This window comes from Chiloscyllium punctatum, chromosome 32 (genome assembly GCF_047496795.1).
Source record: "Chiloscyllium punctatum isolate Juve2018m chromosome 32, sChiPun1.3, whole genome shotgun sequence".
Classification (NCBI taxonomy): domain Eukaryota; kingdom Metazoa; phylum Chordata; class Chondrichthyes; order Orectolobiformes; family Hemiscylliidae; genus Chiloscyllium; species Chiloscyllium punctatum.
In genome coordinates this window covers 15111199-15129938 of record NC_092770.1, presented here as the reverse complement: position 1 = coordinate 15129938, position 18740 = coordinate 15111199, and the positions used below count along the sequence as shown (strand labels likewise).

The 18740-nt window shown below is 37.3% G+C and overlaps 1 protein-coding gene across 2 annotated transcripts in view; it reads left to right on the top strand.

Moving 5' to 3' along the window:
• myrfl (myelin regulatory factor like) overlaps positions 1–18740 on the top strand; it is a 72446-nt gene that overhangs the window by 43091 nt on the left and 10615 nt on the right. For both annotated transcript variants that reach the window (XM_072552704.1, XM_072552702.1), the window contains exons 13-22: positions 669–778; positions 1890–2050; positions 3775–3835; positions 7556–7644; positions 10466–10540; positions 10732–10796; positions 10899–11084; positions 14649–14696; positions 15736–15823; positions 16799–16873. In XM_072552704.1, coding sequence (XP_072408805.1) covers positions 669–778; positions 1890–2050; positions 3775–3835; positions 7556–7644; positions 10466–10540; positions 10732–10796; positions 10899–11084; positions 14649–14696; positions 15736–15823; positions 16799–16873 — 958 coding nt within the window. The remainder of the gene's footprint in view (positions 1–668; positions 779–1889; positions 2051–3774; positions 3836–7555; positions 7645–10465; positions 10541–10731; positions 10797–10898; positions 11085–14648; positions 14697–15735; positions 15824–16798; positions 16874–18740) is intronic.

Sequence of the window (18740 nt, the reverse complement as noted above, 5' to 3'; positions counted from 1 at the left end):
ATTGGCCATGCTAAATTACCCATAGTGTTAGGTGAAGGGGTAAATGTAGGGGAATGTGTCTGGGTCTGGTTGGGTTGCTCTTCGGAGGGTCGGTGTGGACTTGTTGGACCAAAGGGCCTGTCTCCACACTAAGTAATCTAATCTAATCTAATCTTTACTGGTGCTTGCTGTCAATAAGGTCAATAATTATGGAAACTGGACTTCTTTTACATATGACTATCTTTAATATTAGATTGCAAAATGTTAAACCATTGAATCAATAGCAGGTTTAAAAACCATTGTTATAAAATTTTAATTTAATTATGCAATGTTTAAAAATACAGATTAGCTTTTATAATGACTTAAAAATTGCACAGGAGAAAGTGAGGACTGCAGATGCTGGAGATCAGAGTCGAAGAATGTAGTGCTGGAAAAGTACAGCAGGTCAGGCAGCATCCAAGGAGCAGGAGAGTAGACATTTCAGCCGTAAGCCCTTCATCAAGAATATAAAGCCTGATCAAGCTTATGCCCGAAACGTCGACTCTCCTGCTCCTTGGATGCTGCCTGACCAGCTGTGCTTTTCCAGCACCACACTCTCTTTGACTTAGAAAATTGCTCATAATGCTAACCACATTCTGTCATCTTCAGGTACAGCAAGCTTTATACCTAATGACCTTTGTTTTAAACAGGTATAATAGCTCAGGAAGTGAAGGAAATCCTGCCATCAGCTGTAAGAGAGGTCGGGGATATCACCTATACCAATGGTGATAAGATCGAGAATTTCCTTATGGTTGACAAAGTAATAGAATTTGGAATTTCTAATATTTGTGACTGTTTTGTGATCTGAAATATTCAGAAATATTGGCAATTTCTTCGGCTTTAACCTATAGACTCCTTGACAGTTAGCATATTAGTACGTGAATCAACATTGATGCATTCTTTGAAAAGCTGTCTTTCAGCATGTTAGTTATTAAAACTGTTTGAATATATGCTTGCCATAAAAGATCTTCAAAACAAAAATTACAAGGTAGTGACTGGAACCCCAATTTGCATTTGATAATGAGAAACCAGTTTCGACTTTCTGTGAAATAAAAGCTAGATTGCATGCTACAACATTTACACACCTCTGATGAAGGTCAAATGAATGTAGAGTTATAAAACACCTTTCACTTATTAATTGTTATAACTTCTTTGTTTAAATACTCATTGCAAAGAATGTGTAATTGTTAACTTTTGACGTGATAATTGCTTGTTGTTTTCAATCTTTCGTTCCTCATTCTAAGATGAAAATGTGCTTCGCAGTTTACTCTGGTATGCTCTGAAAGACCTATCTCTTCATACAAAAGACTAAAAGGATGTTTGTCCAATTCACATTGTTTTCTTAAGGTTATGCCCCAAGTTCTGTTAACAGCTCGATAAATATTCTCCTCCATTAAAATTAACACACACTATTTAATTATGATTATTCTCTTTCTTGTTCTAAATGGCCTAACCAAGACTCCATTCGCTACACTATTCCATCGGTGACAGCTTTAAAGTTCCTCTTGTATTCTATTCTATTCTTCATATGATCAACTGAAAAGACTAATTAACAAATCCAACAAGTTTACTTTGATATCGCCATTGGCTGCATCATACCTACATCTCGGAAGCTTATGAAGGAAGTATCAAACACAATATTAAAGCTACTTAAGTTAAAGAAGGTGCTATTTAGAATGTTTTTCATCCAGCAGTTGCTATGAAGGCAACCCAAATCTTTTCTCTCTTTATAAGACACTTAATTGGTAATTAGTAATTTTAAAGAAAATTGATGTCACTGTTAGTCTTATTGTTACTCCAACTGTTGTACAGATTTATGGATTTCTCCCTTCTTTCATCAGCTAAAGGCGAATGTTGACTTTTTCCTGTAGGAACAGATTTTCATGGAGAATGTCGGAGCAGTGAAAGAGTTATGCAAGTTGACTGACAATTTTGAAAAAAGAATTCAAGAATTAGAAGTCTGGAACAAAAATCTTGCCAAGCTGAAGTTGATTGGAAGTGTGAAATCTAAGACGAGTGAGAAAAATAGCAGGTGTGTATACTTTCCAATTTATATCTTGTAATAATTAACTTCACAGAAAAAGTGAACTACTTATATGTGGCCCTGCATGGATAATTTCTCTCTAGAATGGGGCATTTGGCCACATACATGAATTTCCATAGTTCTTGTAGTGATTTGGCAAGTCTTGTCAGAAGAAATAAATCCACAAAAATGACCATGTATTCCTAGACTTGGGAAGGAAACAATTCCCTGAAGTTCCCATCTTAATGACTTTTGGTACTTGGTGCTGGAAGTGATTATGAAAGGCTGATGTGAAGAGGATTAAAATAGTCTGACATCACTCATTGGATAATCACTCATATTAACATTATCTGGGAATGCCCAAGTCCTTGTAATGCCTGTGAAGCTGGATAAGTGTACATGCAGCAAAAGAGAAGGAAACTAAATTAATATTAAAAAAAAGAAAATTAAAGAAAAGTTGTACTTTGTTTCACAAGTTATTTCCATGAACACTACATCATACTATTACCACAATATACTAATGTGTAAATGATGCTAAAATATAATTATCATTACTATTTTAATGATACTAAAATGGTATAATTAAGTGGTATCTGTAACTAACTTGCTATAAACATATTCCATGATTAATTACATCATTAGCTGTGTGAAACAACATATTAATAATTCATTACAACAATGAGTGTATGCCTGTGATAGTCTGTATTCTTTCTCAAAACAGAAATAGATAACATTAGCTTTATTTGTGTTTGTAAAAACCTTCTCTGGTATTAAAAATATATAAATACAACCATAGATCAAGGGAGAATGAATGATTGTGCTTTTGTTTGGGTTCTTTGGGTCTTGAGATAAGCTCAGTCCAGACTTCTTGGAAAGTTTTAAATTATGTTTATTGTTGCACAGTACAGGATAAGGCAGCAATGCAGAGTGCTGTGCTGTACAGGATAAGGCAGTAATGCAGAGTGCTGTGCTGTAAAGGATAAGGCAGCAATGCAGACTGCTGTGGTGTACAGGATAAGGCAGCAATGCAGACTGCTGTGGTGTACAGGGTAAGGCAGCAATGCAGACTGCTGTGGTGTACAGGATAAGGCAGCAATGCAGACTGCTGTGGTGTACAGGATAAGGCAGCAATGCAGACTGCTGTGCTGTAAAGGATAAGGCAGCAATGCAGACTGCTGTGCTGTAAAGGATAAGGCAGCAATGCAGAGTGCTATGCTGTACAGGCTCCAACACTGATTATAACATGAACTTATGACGACTGAGGTCTCAGTGACATCATCTCAGATGTTCATCACATAATGATTAAACCCTATCACTACAAGAAGTTAGCATCTTGCTGAATGCTTCCTTTTACTCTGAGGAAAACAAGAATTTTATTTTGGCTCTTTATCTGATTTTATTTTTTAAATCTTGCTAACTATGACATTTTTTGAAGAGTCATTTACCCGGGAATGAAGGGAATTTAAGGCCAAACTCACTGCTCGTTCCTGCACTATTCACACTCTCTCATCCTGCTTATGCCCATCTTTTGTATTCTTTTTGTTCAACCCAGCTGATTCCGTTTCTGCATCCCTGTGTGACCAATTCTTCAACTTCAATCATGTGCTGAGATGGAGATATGTGGCTCTTTGAACACAATTCAGTGCATTTATGCATTTTTTTTTAGTAAAACGTTATTTCTTTTAGCATATGAAAAGAGAAGCTAACATTTGTTAACTTTGTGTTTTTTAAAGCATATTTCGCCGGGCAAGCAACATGACAACACCAAAGAAACCTGTTATGGCCAAACACAGGGTAAGTGCAGCAAGTATGAATGATGTTATTTCATCAGTTCCTTTCCTGTTGGAGATGTGAGCAGCATGGAAGAGTATTTGTTTGAAATGCCAGCATTTCTGCATCAAAATTATGAGGGGGTGGGACTATGCATGCAGGAGAGAGCATAGCCCAGTGTTGAGTGTAGGTAACCATAGGGCCAGGTTAGAAGGCTTGTTCTGGTTCTCTGGGATTTTGTCTCAGTTGTTTTAAAGGTTATTACACCCTTTTGCCCTCTTAACCTCACTTGCCCTCCTTGGCCATTCATATCAGATTTAAGACCTGCCTACTCCAGAAGTGTGTAACAGTATCTTTGAACAAGTTGAATGGAAAGTAGCTGGAGTAGGATAACATGGGTGATTACTGGTGATGATTAACAGGTTTTAAAAAAAACAAAACAAGTGGTGATTTGGTGGGAAAGCTGTTCCACTGTGTGTGATAATACTTCTGGATGTTAAAAAAGGAAAAAAAATGCAGAGTAGACCATGTCAGGCTGGCTATAAACAAGGCCAACCAGCAAGCTGTGGAGAGGGTTATATCTGCCAACTATCCTGTCCCTCTTCCGTGTTTATGTTCATGCCTGGCTATTATTGGAATGGTAATGTGTGTTGTCCATCAATGCTTTCACTGCCTTTAGAGAGAAGTGGGATACAGTGCTTTATTTCCTGCTCCAACTCGATTTTGATTAAGTTCCTTCCCTTTCTCCATACCAGCCCCAGCATTTTTGATGGTTCATATCGCCCATAATGGGCTTTGCTTGTAAATTTCGAGTTGGCTGCACGGAAGATTAATACTTGGCTTCCTTACTGCGGTTTGTTTGAGCTTTGCAGTTTGAATTTGCTGTAAATGGAGGCCAATTTCTTAGTAGATCAGGAAACGGGGGCTTCAGCATCCAGATCCTATTCCCCCAATTTGTCAACTCAGGGAGTCAGTTTAACTCCACAAAAATCCAGCCCAAAGCCTGAATTAATGAAGTATTCATATACCTCAATTAATATTAATTCCTGTGGTGCTGATCTCAGCAGTGAATCCAGAATTGGAGAATGTGGCCAACTGTGATCATGTGGCACTGTGGCACAGTGGTTAGCACTGCTGCCTCACAGCATGAGAGACCCGGATTCAATTCCCACCACAAACTGATTGTGTGGAGCTTGCACATTCTCTCCGTGTCTGCGTGAGTTTCCTCCGAGTGCTCTGGTTTCCTCCCACAGTCCAAAATGTGCAGGTTAGGTGAATTGGCCATGCTAAATTGCCGTAGTGTTAGGTAAATGTAGGGGAATGGGTATGGGTCGGTTGCGCTTCGGCGGATCGGTGTGGACTTGTTGGGCCGTAAGTAATCTAATCTAATCTAATGTGAACCTTAGTTGAGAGTGTGTTGCTGGAAAAGCACAGCAGGTCAGACAGCATCCAAGGAGCAGGAAAATTGATGTTTTGGGCCAGAGCCCTTCATCAGAAACTGACTGACTTGTTGTGCTTTTCCAGCAACACACTTTCAACACTGATCTTAAGCATCTGCAGACCTCACTGTCTCCATCATGTGAACCATAGCTAATTCACATGGATTGATGCACTGAGTGTGACGGGCAATGAAGCACTGTACCTAGCACCACCTGAAAACCAGAGACTGACCTGCATACAGTGCTGTCTTAATATTCAAGCTCTACTGAAGAAGCCAATTAGTGCACCAGCAAACTGCTGCCAACATATCAATGGGAAACGTTGAGTGGTTCCATAGCTGAGAGCAGGTTCTCCTCCAGGCTGCATGTGAAAGATGGAAGGTAATTTTCCTTAGGCTTGGAAGATGGCATTTTCCTGCCTGGCCAAAGAAGCCTGGATGGAGATAACATCGGAGGTCAGCAATCAGGAGTCAATCAAAGCTCATGAGCCTTCTTAATGCAGCAATGTGTTGCTGTGGAGTCCCTGTACACATGTGAATCCCTGGAAGGAACTAGATGCATAAAAGTTCAATGCAACTGCATCACACATCATCTGCATGGGTTTTCAGTAAGATCCTGATGAAGGGCTTATACCCGAAACATCAATTTTCCTGCTCCTCGGATGCTGCCTGACCTGCTGTGCTTTTCCAGTGTCACGCTCTCAACTTTGTTCTCCAGAATTTGTAGTCCTCCTCTTCTCCTGGATCAGTCATCCTGCTTGTATTCCCCATTATCACGCAATGCTGTTGGATGAGTTTATTCCCTGGTTCCCAGGAATCCAGCTGGACACTGTAGCACTGCACCTGCACCTGCTCTGCTGAGAAGCCATGGCCACAATTGAAACCACTGATCCTCAGAGCTATTTCCCATTCTCCTTTGAGATGACCCAGTGACACATGTTTCTCAGCCTGCAAGTTCCCGTTCCTCAGAGCTGGTCCAACAAAATTCTCCCCTCCGTTTTGACTTCTGCCTCTTGCCCCACAGTTTGGTACCCCCTTTCTTTCAACCATCCACACTAGAGGCAACTGTGATATGACTGACATCCATATGTGAACCTGAAGATTCTCCTAGCTCCTATCATCTCTGTGTTCAGGAATTTGAATGTCCGTGATCCCAATGAGCTGCTTATTCAATTTGGAACACTAAACCTCACTTGGTTGCATTTGATTCATTGTTAATTGTCTACATGACATGCACAGTTTGTTTCCTGCTGCATTTTAGTCATAACTTACATTGAAAGCTTCCTGCAGCTGGAAAAATGTAGAATCAATATCGAACCATTGTGCTTCCTCTCCCAGTTCTATGTCTGTCCATCCTCCCATCCTGCTTTGTAGTTAGATTGAGCAAGCCATATTAGATTACACCCTTATTTATGCCTGACTGACATGCTTCCAATTGAACACCAATAGAATTTCCAGAAGAATCACTTCATACAAATTCTAGATTAGAGTGGTGCTGGAAAAGCACAGCAGTTCAGGCAGCATCCGAGGAGCAGGAAAATTGACGTTTCAGGCAAAAGCCCTTCATCGGGAATAGAGGCAGAGTGCCTGCAGGGTGGAGAGATAAATGAGAGGAGGGTGGGGGTGGGGAGAAAGTAGCATAGAGTACAATAGGTGAATGGCGGTAGGATGAAGGTGATAGGTCAGAGAGGAGGGTGGAGTGGATAGGTGGGAAGGAAGATAGGCAGGTAGGACAAGTCATGGGGACAGTGCTGAGCTGGAAGTTTGGAACTGGGGTGAGGTGGGGGAAGGGGAAATGAGGAAACTGGTGAAGTCCACATTGATGCCCTGGGGTTGATCTCTCCACCCTGCAGGCTCTCTGCCTCTATTCCTGATGAAGGGCTTTTGCCTGAAACGTTGATTTTTCTGCTCCTCGGATGCTGCCTGAACTGCTGTGCTTTTCCAGCACCACTCTAATCTAGAATCTGGTTTCCAGCATCTGCAGTCCTTTTTTTTTAACCTCATTTCATACAAACATAATCCTTCATGTATTACCCATATCAAGGGTCAAATTCAGTGCAAGCATATTATTCCATTTTTGCTAGAATTTTGGTACATTTTTCTATAATGCATGAAAATGGTATATCCTATATGGAATAACTTTTAATGATGGCATTGCTCATCATATTAATATTTTTGTTGATGACATTTAGTCTTTTAAACTACTTGTGAAACTTTGTCTTTTAAATAAATTCTGCAAAAGCTCTAGCATCAGAAAGTTGGCTAATCTCAATGTAAAAGTTCTGTTCTTAATTATTTGTAAACAGGCCTACCTTAACGAGCATAAAGGTGACTGCTCTCTTCAGAAGGTTTTCCATATTGTCATCATGGCTCTAATGGGTCTCATGGCCTTCTGGTAAGAAACTAAACTTGGTAAACATCATGCAGCAGTTTCTCAATTTGTTGTTCTGCATTTGTTAGTTTTTGGTTCAGGGCTATGATTGCAGCTATGATCTGTAATTCTTCAGTGTTTGCCCCAGCCAGGGGGATAAAGAAAACATGTTGAACTTGCTGGTTTACTTATAATGTCCCATTTACTGTTCCCTGGATGAGAGAAGCAATTCATTTCAATCTTGTGTCAATGACTGCTCTTTACTTGATCCATTGTAACAATGTAAATAAGAGTGCCATGATCTTCCATTTTCATATTATCTTCCAATGAATAACCTATTCACTGTTTCTGCTGACCAGGACTGCACAAAACCTCCTATTATAGGTTCAACAGAATGTATAACATCTAGTTTAATATATTCAGTTCGTACCAAATGTCAGAAAGCTGAAAGAACAAGATGCAACAAAATGAAGTAGAATTGATATGCTAATTTTAAGTTTTAAAGTAGATGATTGAAGAAAGCAAAGTCTGAGGGAGGTAAGAGTTCTACAGTTTTGAGAATAATTGAGTGAAATGAGTTGGAGGAAGAGTGTGGGAACATTAGAAATTTTACTACTGAAGGGTAATTGTGCCATGCCATTTTGTTGCCTAGTTTTAAATATTCTGAAGAACTTCTGGAACTGTTATTGACTTAATTTTCCATTGGATGTTGGTTAAACGTTAAGCCAGCGAAAAAGAAATGAAGACATTAATCTCAATTTAATATCCATGGCAATATGACTAAAATGACTAAACAATAAACGATCCTTAACTTGACAATTCAAGCTCCTTTACTGGGGCAGTCCCATTGTGGAGAATGATTCACCCTGTTCACTGACACTGAGTTAGGATCTGCCAATGCCACTTAGCTCGTGACGTTGTTACTGCTTTGGTTCAAAAGTGGACAAAGTATTTGAGATCGAGGTGAGGCGAAAGTGACTGTCCTTGTCATCACAGCAGCATTTAACTGAGTGTGAGATTAAGGAATCCTAGCAAAACTGCATGTGATGGGAAAACTCTCTCCTGCTGTTTTTGGATGCCAATAATCTCAATCTTGAGAGATTGATGCAGGAGTTTTTCAGGGGAATGTCCCAGTTCCAACTATATTTAACTGCTTCATCAGTGACCTTTCCTCTAACATAAGATCAGACGTGGGATGTTTGTACAATATTCAGCAGCCTTTGTGACCACTTAGATACAGAAGCAGCACGAGCCCAAATACAGCAAGACCTGGTTGTTGCCCTCAGGCCATTAAATGGGAGGCAACGTTTTCATGACACAGATATCAGGTAATGTTGAATTCCAACATGAATTCTAACCACATCCCCTTGACATTCAATGGCATTCCTATTGCTGAATCCCCACATATTAAAATTCTGGGGTTAATATTGACCAGAAACTGAACTGGTCAGCCATATAAGTGCTGTGTTTGTAAGCGCTGGCCAGAGGCAGGGAATTCTTTTGTGAATCTGTGACCCTTATATCTTGTGAAAGAATTAAAAAAAAAACTTCACACATATGCACTCCTTCCTGCCATTTCAAAATGTTGTATCCAATGGAAAATAGCTTTCTGATTGATCCAGTAAATCTATCTCGTATTGATATTACTTGTACGGTCATTCTTTATTTTGTGGCATGAGAAAAACCTCTGGTTACCATTGAAATCATAGAACGCTTGCAGCGCTGAAGATCAATTGCCCATGCATCTGCACCAGCTGCACTACCCACCCAATCTAATCCAATATTGCAGCATTAAATTTGTGTTGCAACACATGAGTATCCAACTAGATATCTTTTAAATGAATTGAAAATCTCTGCTTCTGCTATCTTTGAAGAGAGTTCCAGACCCCTACTGCTCTCTGGGTGAAAAATGTTTCCTCATCACACCTCTAATCTTTCTACAAATCAATGCTCTATTGTCCTGACCTCTCTGCTAAAGTAGATAGGCACTGTTGTCACGACTTAAACCCCTCTCAATTATGTGCATTGCAATTTAATCTCTACTAGCTTCACCTATTCCAATAACAACCATCTGAGCCTATCCAATATTTCCTCACCTGCAATTTTCCCATCCAGACCAGAACTGCAGACAGTATTCAGCTTGTTGCCTAACATTATTTATACAGTTTCAGGGTAACATCTCTTATCTTATATTCTAGGTTAATAACAGAAATGACTCTGCATGCCTTTTTAATCAACTTCGTGACCTATCCTGCTACCATCAAGGATCTGTGGACATTTTGGTCCAACATCCCCTATCACTTATTCCTCTGCCTTGTTTGATCTCCCCAAATGTATCATCTCACACTTCCTCTTCATTGTGCCAATTACCAATTTGATTATAACAGCATTAGTGTGAGTGGAATCTTTGTCTCTTGATAGATGAACAGAGCATATATTTGCTACAATTGTAGTGGCTTCCTAAGTAGCAATAGATGAGGAATGGTTATTTGTATGGTCATAATCCATTTGTTTCCTGAAAATCAAGCTTGCTTACCTATAATAATAGGCTCTGAGTTTAAGTGAAAAGGTGCTGGTAACACTAGCTCTTGTAGAATACAATGTCCTGCTCTCTTGTTATGTTTTCATAGTCATTGCATTTAAACAGTGTACTAGCTCAGGGAACAGTTAGTGACAGCAGAACAGTAGCTTTTAACTAAGACAGTTTGGGCTTGAATAAGTTGAATCAGTTGAAACTTTTATTTACACTTAAGCCAAATTAACCAGAGGTAAGGAAAATTAATTGTTTATCTATAGAGTTATTTATATTAGTTATGTGACAAATAACACTTCCTTTTTGTGACAGTGTCATTTTGATATCTGCACTTTACGTACTAACGTTGAATGAAGAACGAAGTGCTGTTAATAAGCTGAATGAAAGGTAAATACTTTGTAATACGTCAGTACAACTACCTCTAAATTTTTGCTGTTTACAGTGGGACATGGCCATTTCCTGACCATCTTGCTGTTTTTAACAAAATAAAAGTCAGCTTTTTGGTTGGCGATATGTTTAGTTTTAAATAAAGATTTCACAAAAATATGTTAACTCACTGGTTATGCTTTCTGTTACAGCTTTATTTCAGAGTCATTTACAACAAACAAGCATGCTACCTTTATAACATATACAGCATTGCCAGGTAAATTGTTTCCCTGAATGCATTTGAAGTGTTTAATAGTTTTTAAAAATTATCAAATGTTTTGTAACATAAGCATGCTTTGCCCATTTTATCTTTTAACAGAAAACGCAAGTTTAGTTTATGCAACAGCAACCTCTGAAATTCCCCAGCCTGAAATAAGCTTCTGTAATATCCTACCTTGTGTCACTGTGCAGTGTTGTGCATTTCAATCACAAAAAAAAGACATTTCTAATGCTTGGACAAACAGGAGAATCGCCAAAGGTCTTGTACAAAACTACTTTCAACCAAGTAAGATTTTATGATTCTCTAATCCATTTAAAGAAATGAGCATTTACATTTAAAAAATATTTATACTATTTTCTTTTCTAAGAACACCAATAGTTGATGGTACTTGCATTGCATTGTCTGTATCGTGCTTTGAATTCCCAAGTGCACACTTTAATGCAATGATATCAATTCCTGATGCATAATAAAGGTTCTCCACTGTTTTGTCTAGGGATGGATATAAACAGACAAAAAAGTCACTTAAGTAACTTGCCTCTTATTTGTTTAAGAATGATAATAAAGGACCTTCACCAGCAATCCTATGCTGGGTATCAGGATAAGTAAAGTGCAGAAAATATCTTGGAGCAGGTTAAACTTCCATAATGCAATGAGTGATAGTGATGGTAAAGATCATAATTTGAGCTTTTTATTATGGTCAAGAATTGTTGCTGTTTGAAAATATTTACTTACAGAAAACAGATTTGACCTCTGTATCACTACACTAATTTAGTGAAATGCCTGACTGGTGCACCAATATAGTTTCTCCTGGATTTTGTCTTTCTGTTCTCTTAGTAAGCTCCAGAGAAAAAAAGATTGTAATGCATCTGTACTGAACTTATTTCCAGCTGTAACGAATTGTGGTGTTTTATACAGTAAGTAACTTAGGACCATGAGGAAGATGGTGGGAGCAAAGCTTTACACAAAGACAAGGTTTTATAACCGATACGTTGAAAAATAGATGTAAATAATGCATTCTTATTTATTACTGTTGCCACCAATCAAAAAGATTCTCTTCCATTATGAGTGTTTAATGTTGGAGAACTTGATAACAAAAACAAGTTCTCAGAAATAAAGTTGGATATTGTACAAACTGTTTAGAATGCCTAATTTTTAATCAAGCATTGGAGCTTTTAGAGTTAGATTTCTGATTGATTGTGTGCACACAGGTTTAGTCCTAAAGGGGTCCTTTCAACAGTTTACCTCCTGTTGAAAACATTGAAAGTGGTGAGCAAAATAAAATGGTCTAATGTAGACATAAAACTTTCCCGTTTTGCCAGATTTTAAATGAAATTGCAGTAAGAGATACATGAAAGTAGTTTCCATCTCCACTTACCATCTGTCTTTTCCAGCAGAATCTTTGTCCTCTCTATCCAACCTATCAGATGCTGTATTCATCAGATCATCCTCCAGCACGATACTGTCACCAAACTGAGCTGCCGCTCTCCTCTCCTTTAGCATTCTGATTGGACCTTTATTTCCCAGATACCCTATTGCAGTACTCCATCATCATCATTTCCGTTTTCCATGCAAGTTTAGGAGATGCAGCACCTATTGTTTTGCCTCCTCCCTTCACACCATCCAAGTCACCAAAGCATTTCTCCCAAATTAAACTGCAATTTACTTGCACTACTTCCGTTTTAGCTTACTGAGTTTACTGTTGACAATATGCTGCCTTCTGCATTTGAGAGATCAAATGTGGACTGAATAATCCTTTGCTGACACTTGTATCCAGTCCACTGGAGTGACTTCAAGTTTTCAGTCACCTGACATTTTGTTTCCCCCCCGACCTTCTGTCTTTGGCTTATGATGTTCCATTGAAGCTCAATGCAAGCCCAAGAGACAGCACCTCAACGTTTGACTGAGCAATGTGCTGCCTCTGGACTCAACATTTGCATTCATCACTTTTAGATCAAAGCTTCTATTCACACTTCACTTCCTCCTCTTTGTTAGTTTGTTTTTATGCCCCCTATTCTTATTTCCCTTAATTTCTGTTCAGGCGGCAGCTATTCTGTCATTCACGCCACCTTGAGATATAGTTTTTGTTTCTTGTTCCATTTATGCTCCTTTGGTTTTGTTCCATAAAATATTTTTCCATTTTATCTCTCCTGCCTTTCATCCTGTCACAAATTTGATTTTATGTTTTTTTTCTCCTTTTCTCTTCCCCTCCACCATACTTAGTTAAAACGTATTTCATTTCTAACACCAAAAGAGAAAATGCTGGAAAATCTCAGTGGGTCTGGCAGAGAAAAGAGCTACGTTTCGAGTCTAACTGACCATTTGTCAAAGCTGCCAGACCTGCTGAGATTTTCCAGCATTTTCTCTTTTGGTTTCAGATTCCAGCATCCGCAGTAATTTGCTTTTTTTTTTGCATTTCTAACACTTCAGCTTGGATGAAAGATCACAGACCTGAATCATTGATTCTTTCTCTGATGAATGCTGCTAGAATTCCTGAGATTATTCAGCCTTTACTGCTTTTATTTTGTATTTTGGGCATCCACATATTTTGCTTTTGCTTTGGTGAAAATTAACCTTCCTGGTATTTTATTTTGACCTTCCTGGAAGAAATTCTATTTGGGCATATTCTCTGCATTTTCATGTATTTTATCAAATACAATACTTCAGTTTAACTGAGCATACTGCACTGTGTGGAAAAGTTTCTGTTCACATCAGCCCATCATCTTATTCTCTTGATTGTCAGCATTTTCAAGGGAGGGCTAAACTGCTCAAAAGATCCCTTCATATCACTGATGACACCTGTCATAACCTCACCATCACCTTTAAATTGTCAGACCACTTGTCCAACATCCAACAATGGAGGATGTGAAATTTCCTCCAATTATATATTGGGATCAACAAAACTATTGTCTTTGGGCCCTCCTACTGAACCAGTAGATCCCTCTCTCTTCCTGGTGACTCTGATGCTGATGGAAATTGCTTGCAGTATTGACTTATCACATCATCAAAGTTGATGCCAATGTCTACATTTATGCCATCAGAAGACTGCTTATTTTCATCTCCATATGGTCACCAACTCCAGTCTTGTCTCAACTCATCTGTCACTAAGTGCACATCTATGCTTTTATTACTTAAAGACTTGGTCATACTGATGCATCCTGCCCAGCTTCACATTTTCCATTCATTGTAAATGTAAGGTCATCAACAACACTGTCCTTTTCCTAACTTGAATCAAGTTTTATTTGTCCCTCACTTCTGTGCTGACTGACCTACAATATCTCCTCGTTAAGCTATGTCTTGATTTTTATATTTCTATCTTTGTCTTCTAATTACTTCATTGTCTCACCATAAGCTATTATGTAAGCTCCTGCAATCCTATACCTCTCCCAGACATGTATATTCCACAAATTTTGGACTCATAGGCATCCTGATTTTAATTACTCTATCATGGATAAACATGCCTTTGGCTGTCTTGTCGTAAGTTCTGAACTCATTAAACATTCCACCTGTTCCTTAAGGTGTTGCATGAAAATATTCATCTGTCTTAATATTTCCTTATATGGCTTGATATGAACATTTGTTTGTTCAACCACATATGTATCTTTGAATGTCTGGTCTGACTCATTAGGTTTTTAAACCTTTGACTATTAACAGTTATAGAGCTTAAAAGGCATTGAAATTAGCACAAGATGTGCACGTTTTGTTTTTCTACACGATGAGTTTTGCTTCTTATGTTCAATAACTTCAACTGCAACATATTTTCAGTTCCAAGATTTCAATAAATCACAGATATGCTTGTTCTGTGTATTATACTCAAATGTTAGATAACAAGGTTTTGAATTCTTCTTTCAGAACTGGTAACAAGCCAAATAAATATGAAGAGAAATCAAAATAGTGATTGTAAGTAAAATCTTTAGTTTGTTTCTATGTCTTCAATAACAAATTGGTAACTATTGATTTTTTTTTTTAAAAAGTTGTTGTATAATGTTATGATAAAATATAACATTTGTTAATTTAGTTACATGTTTCCTAAACAAGAGTGATCTATTTCAGAATGTTTCCCTAGCATAGGGATTTGAAAATGATCCTACAATGCATCATAGACCAGGAATTAAAAAGACAGCAAAGAGACTGACTGCTTGTTTTTAAACAGCAAAGATTTTTTAATAAATCTCTAGATAAAAATTGGTAATGGGAAACATTGTTGATGTAAGATAGATGATGCTTTAATGAGCAATAAGGAAATATACAGGAACTTTTATAGGATGATAATAGGCAGATCTGATCCGGATTTTGATAACATTCCCAACTTTACCACTTTCACTCAATCCAGTATTCGAGTATCAGCCTAAACTATGTCTGAAGTGATATGTCACTTAAGCGACATTATGTCTTATGTCTTCACAACTTCAAGCTTGTGACTCAGGCTTCAACTATTCTGTCATATAATAAATAATCATAGATAAGATTGAAAAAATCAATCCATACTTGTCAAGTCAATATAGTTATTGTATTATATGAAAAATATAAGATATAATGTTGTTACACTAGGTTTTAAGCTAAACATGATAGTAAGAGAAACTTGGCTTTCCCTCAAGAAGAGTTAAGTATGTAATAGAATAGCCATTACGGGCTTCTGGATATACAAGTCTTGATGGGTTGAATGATCTTTACTGAAATATATTAATTTGGTGTCAACTTTCATTGCGTTGTTCTATAAATAAATAGTGGTAAAACATGCATTGTTATATTTGCTGCACAGAGCACTGGCACTTAAGAGCTACAAAGAAATGTATGCATCACAGAACTGATTAAGAATGATTGGGTCATTTGGTGAAATGTATTTCAGTAAAGTTGATACTTTGAACAGTTACATGGGTTGAAAAATTGTTTTGCAAATTGAATTTTACTGATTTTGGTTTGTTTTTGATATTCATAGGGTTTGATACATCTATTAGATCAATAAGAGTTATGGAAAGTCAGCAACAAATTGACCAACGTTACTGTGATAAAGGAATTCATTGTGGGTTAGTTACTTTAAATATTATTGATATAACTATTTCATTTCTTAGAAAGCAATCCTACTTCATTTGGTGTTTTTCTATTATGTTTTTCAAATTTATGGTCAGAGTTGGGAAAATATCAAACCAATGTTGATTGGAATTTAACTTGGACATGGCTTTATTTGTGATAGGTCAGACACCAAGATACAGTATATGTTACAATTCATTCAATTCATTAATTCTTGAGAATAATATTTCCCTGTGCTAATTATATTCATATGTTTCTTAGTTGTCATTTCATTTTTCAGTTTTGTAGAAGGGGTTTTTCTCATAATTTTTTTGTATTTATTTCTAACCTCTGTTTTGCTTAATTTTCCAAAGGTTTCGTTTTTATTACATTTGTAGTCTGTACTTCAAGTGATAGGACCATAGTTGCTCCATCCCACTTTACACTCTAATTATGTTAATTCTTCGTCCAACGATAGCATTGATTACGAATCTTTTGGCTTTTCGAGTGTAGTGGTCATGTCCCTACCTCTGAACCAGGAGGCATAGATTCAAGTCTTCATCTGCTCCAGAGGTGTGTAATATCATCTCTGAAAACGGTTGATCAGAAAATATCTGGATTGCTAATTTCGCAGAGTGATGAGTGAGGGAAAACTTTGTAAAATAGTTAAATGAGAGCCGAGTCTTTCTGTTTTACACTGGGACTGTAATTGCATAATCAGGTTGTAAGGCTTTTGAAGGATGCAGATCAAAAGATACCAATTGTAGTCATTTTGGCTTGTGCAGTCACATGCCATTAAAGGGTATTTCACCTCTGTTTGAGCAATGAGTGGGCTAAATTCATTTGAACTGTTATTTAAAATAGTACAGCTTTTTTTTACTGTATATGTAGTCCTTGGAATTCAAAGTTTAATAACTATGTGCTTTGCATGACTGATGAAACTACTGTACTTTGTTTTCAAATTAGTTTTGTTTTCACTACTCATCTTTCAGGAATGGCAACTATAGCTACGTAATTCCAATCAACAAGTATACCCCTGTTAATATGAGAATTACTTTGGAAATGAAGTAAGTACAATTATAAAGATTTGTATTTTATTTTCTTTCTAAATCAAACCCTAATTAGCCTGTAAGTACCAATATTTATTTGTAATCATTTCTTCTACAGTTTCCCATGGATTAAGCTTAATTCAAGCCTGTTGTTTGAAATGAATTATTTGATGAAGTTTCTTATATTTTCTAATGGATTTTGTTTAAGAATATTTAAAAGTTTTTTAAGCATGCTGATGTGATTTTTCTGTTTTGGAATACTATGTGACATTGTTGCAACGTGACACATTTTGTGTAATTCTAATCATATGAAATTTTATTTTGTACATTTGATAATGCTACAATTAATTAATCATTTGAAATATTAGCCACGGCAACATTATTAATAATGCAGTACAGGTTCATGTTGTAAGGCAATTTTTCAGTTAAAAGGATTTGCTGTGATTTTAACTGCATTTTTGCATAATCAAATATTTGCAAGTCAAAACTGCAGTGTTCTGTGCATACATTGGTTAGAGAACTGCAACTTAGAAAAAGCTGCAAGCAAATATGCTGGGCTGATCAATGTTAGGATGGATCTGTTTGTGAAATCTTCTTGTGCATTATTTAATTCATAGGCAAAGGGAATAGCCATTCCCAAAACAATGTGCCTTCTGTTTTACCACAGCTTTGTGGCCCTTGCCTATCCTTCATTGGAGAAAAATGTCCATTATTTTGGTCACCTGTATTTCATAAACTTTATGTCAGGAGAAATGGAGGACTGCATATGCTGGAGATCAGAGTTGGGAGTGTGGTGCTGGAAAAACACAGCAGGTCAAGCAGCATCCAAGGAGCAGGAGAATCGATGTTTTGGCATAAGCCCTTCATCAGGAACCTTTATGCCATGAAGAGTTACTCAGCATTAAGCGTGTTATGAAAATGTGTGTATACTGTACCTTTAGGAAAGTTAAAAGCTAACAGAACTACCTGACAGCACTAAGTGTTTTCAACAAGATTCAATGTAGCATGTGGTGCAGCAGTTAGTGTAGCTGTGTCCTAACAGTTTGGGGGCTCCTGTTCGGGATTTGAACTGGAGTAGACCAATTTGAATAGTTTTGGAGGTATGGAAAATCCCAGCTGATTTAAACACCTGCAGATTAGTGTCCCAGATCTTTAAATAAAACGTAGGTGAGACAATTTGTTTAATTTCGGTGACTTGTGGTTGATTGAATTAAAAGTGAGAGAAATGGCTCTTAAAATTGCTAAAGGAGGTTCTGGGATTTGAAGATGATTCTCAAATTTGCCAAGAAAGTTTAGAAGAGAAGAAAAAGGCCATACTTTCAGAATTAGCAAATAAGTTAGATTTGGGTTTTACCAAGGACAAAAGTAAAGCTGAAGTTGTAATGGAATTACTCAAACACTTAGATATGTTAGAGAAACAGACAAATGAGGTAGAGGTAAAAAAAACTTAAATTACAATTGAGGAAATTGGAGTTAGAGGAAAAAGAGAGCGGGAGAAGGTTCTTGGCTGAGCAAAGGGAGAGAGAAAGAGAGAAAAGGTTCTTAGCTAAGCAAAACGAAAGAGAGAATTTGAACTTGTGCAGTTGCGGCTTAGTCAGCAAAGTCAAGTTAACAGGATGGAGCTTAAAAGAGAAGGTAGAAATATTTACAAATATGTCAAAACTTTGCCACATTTTGATGAGAAAGATGTTGAAACCTTTATTTCATTTGAAAAATTGACTAGACAGATGAAGTAGTCGAGGATTTATAGATAATGCTAGTTCAGACTAAAGTGGTAGGCAGAGCTAATGAGGTATTTGCCCCACTGTTAGATAACGGGTCAATAGATTATGAAGAGGTTAAACAGGCTATTTTAAGTGTTTATGAATTGGTACCAGAAGCATAC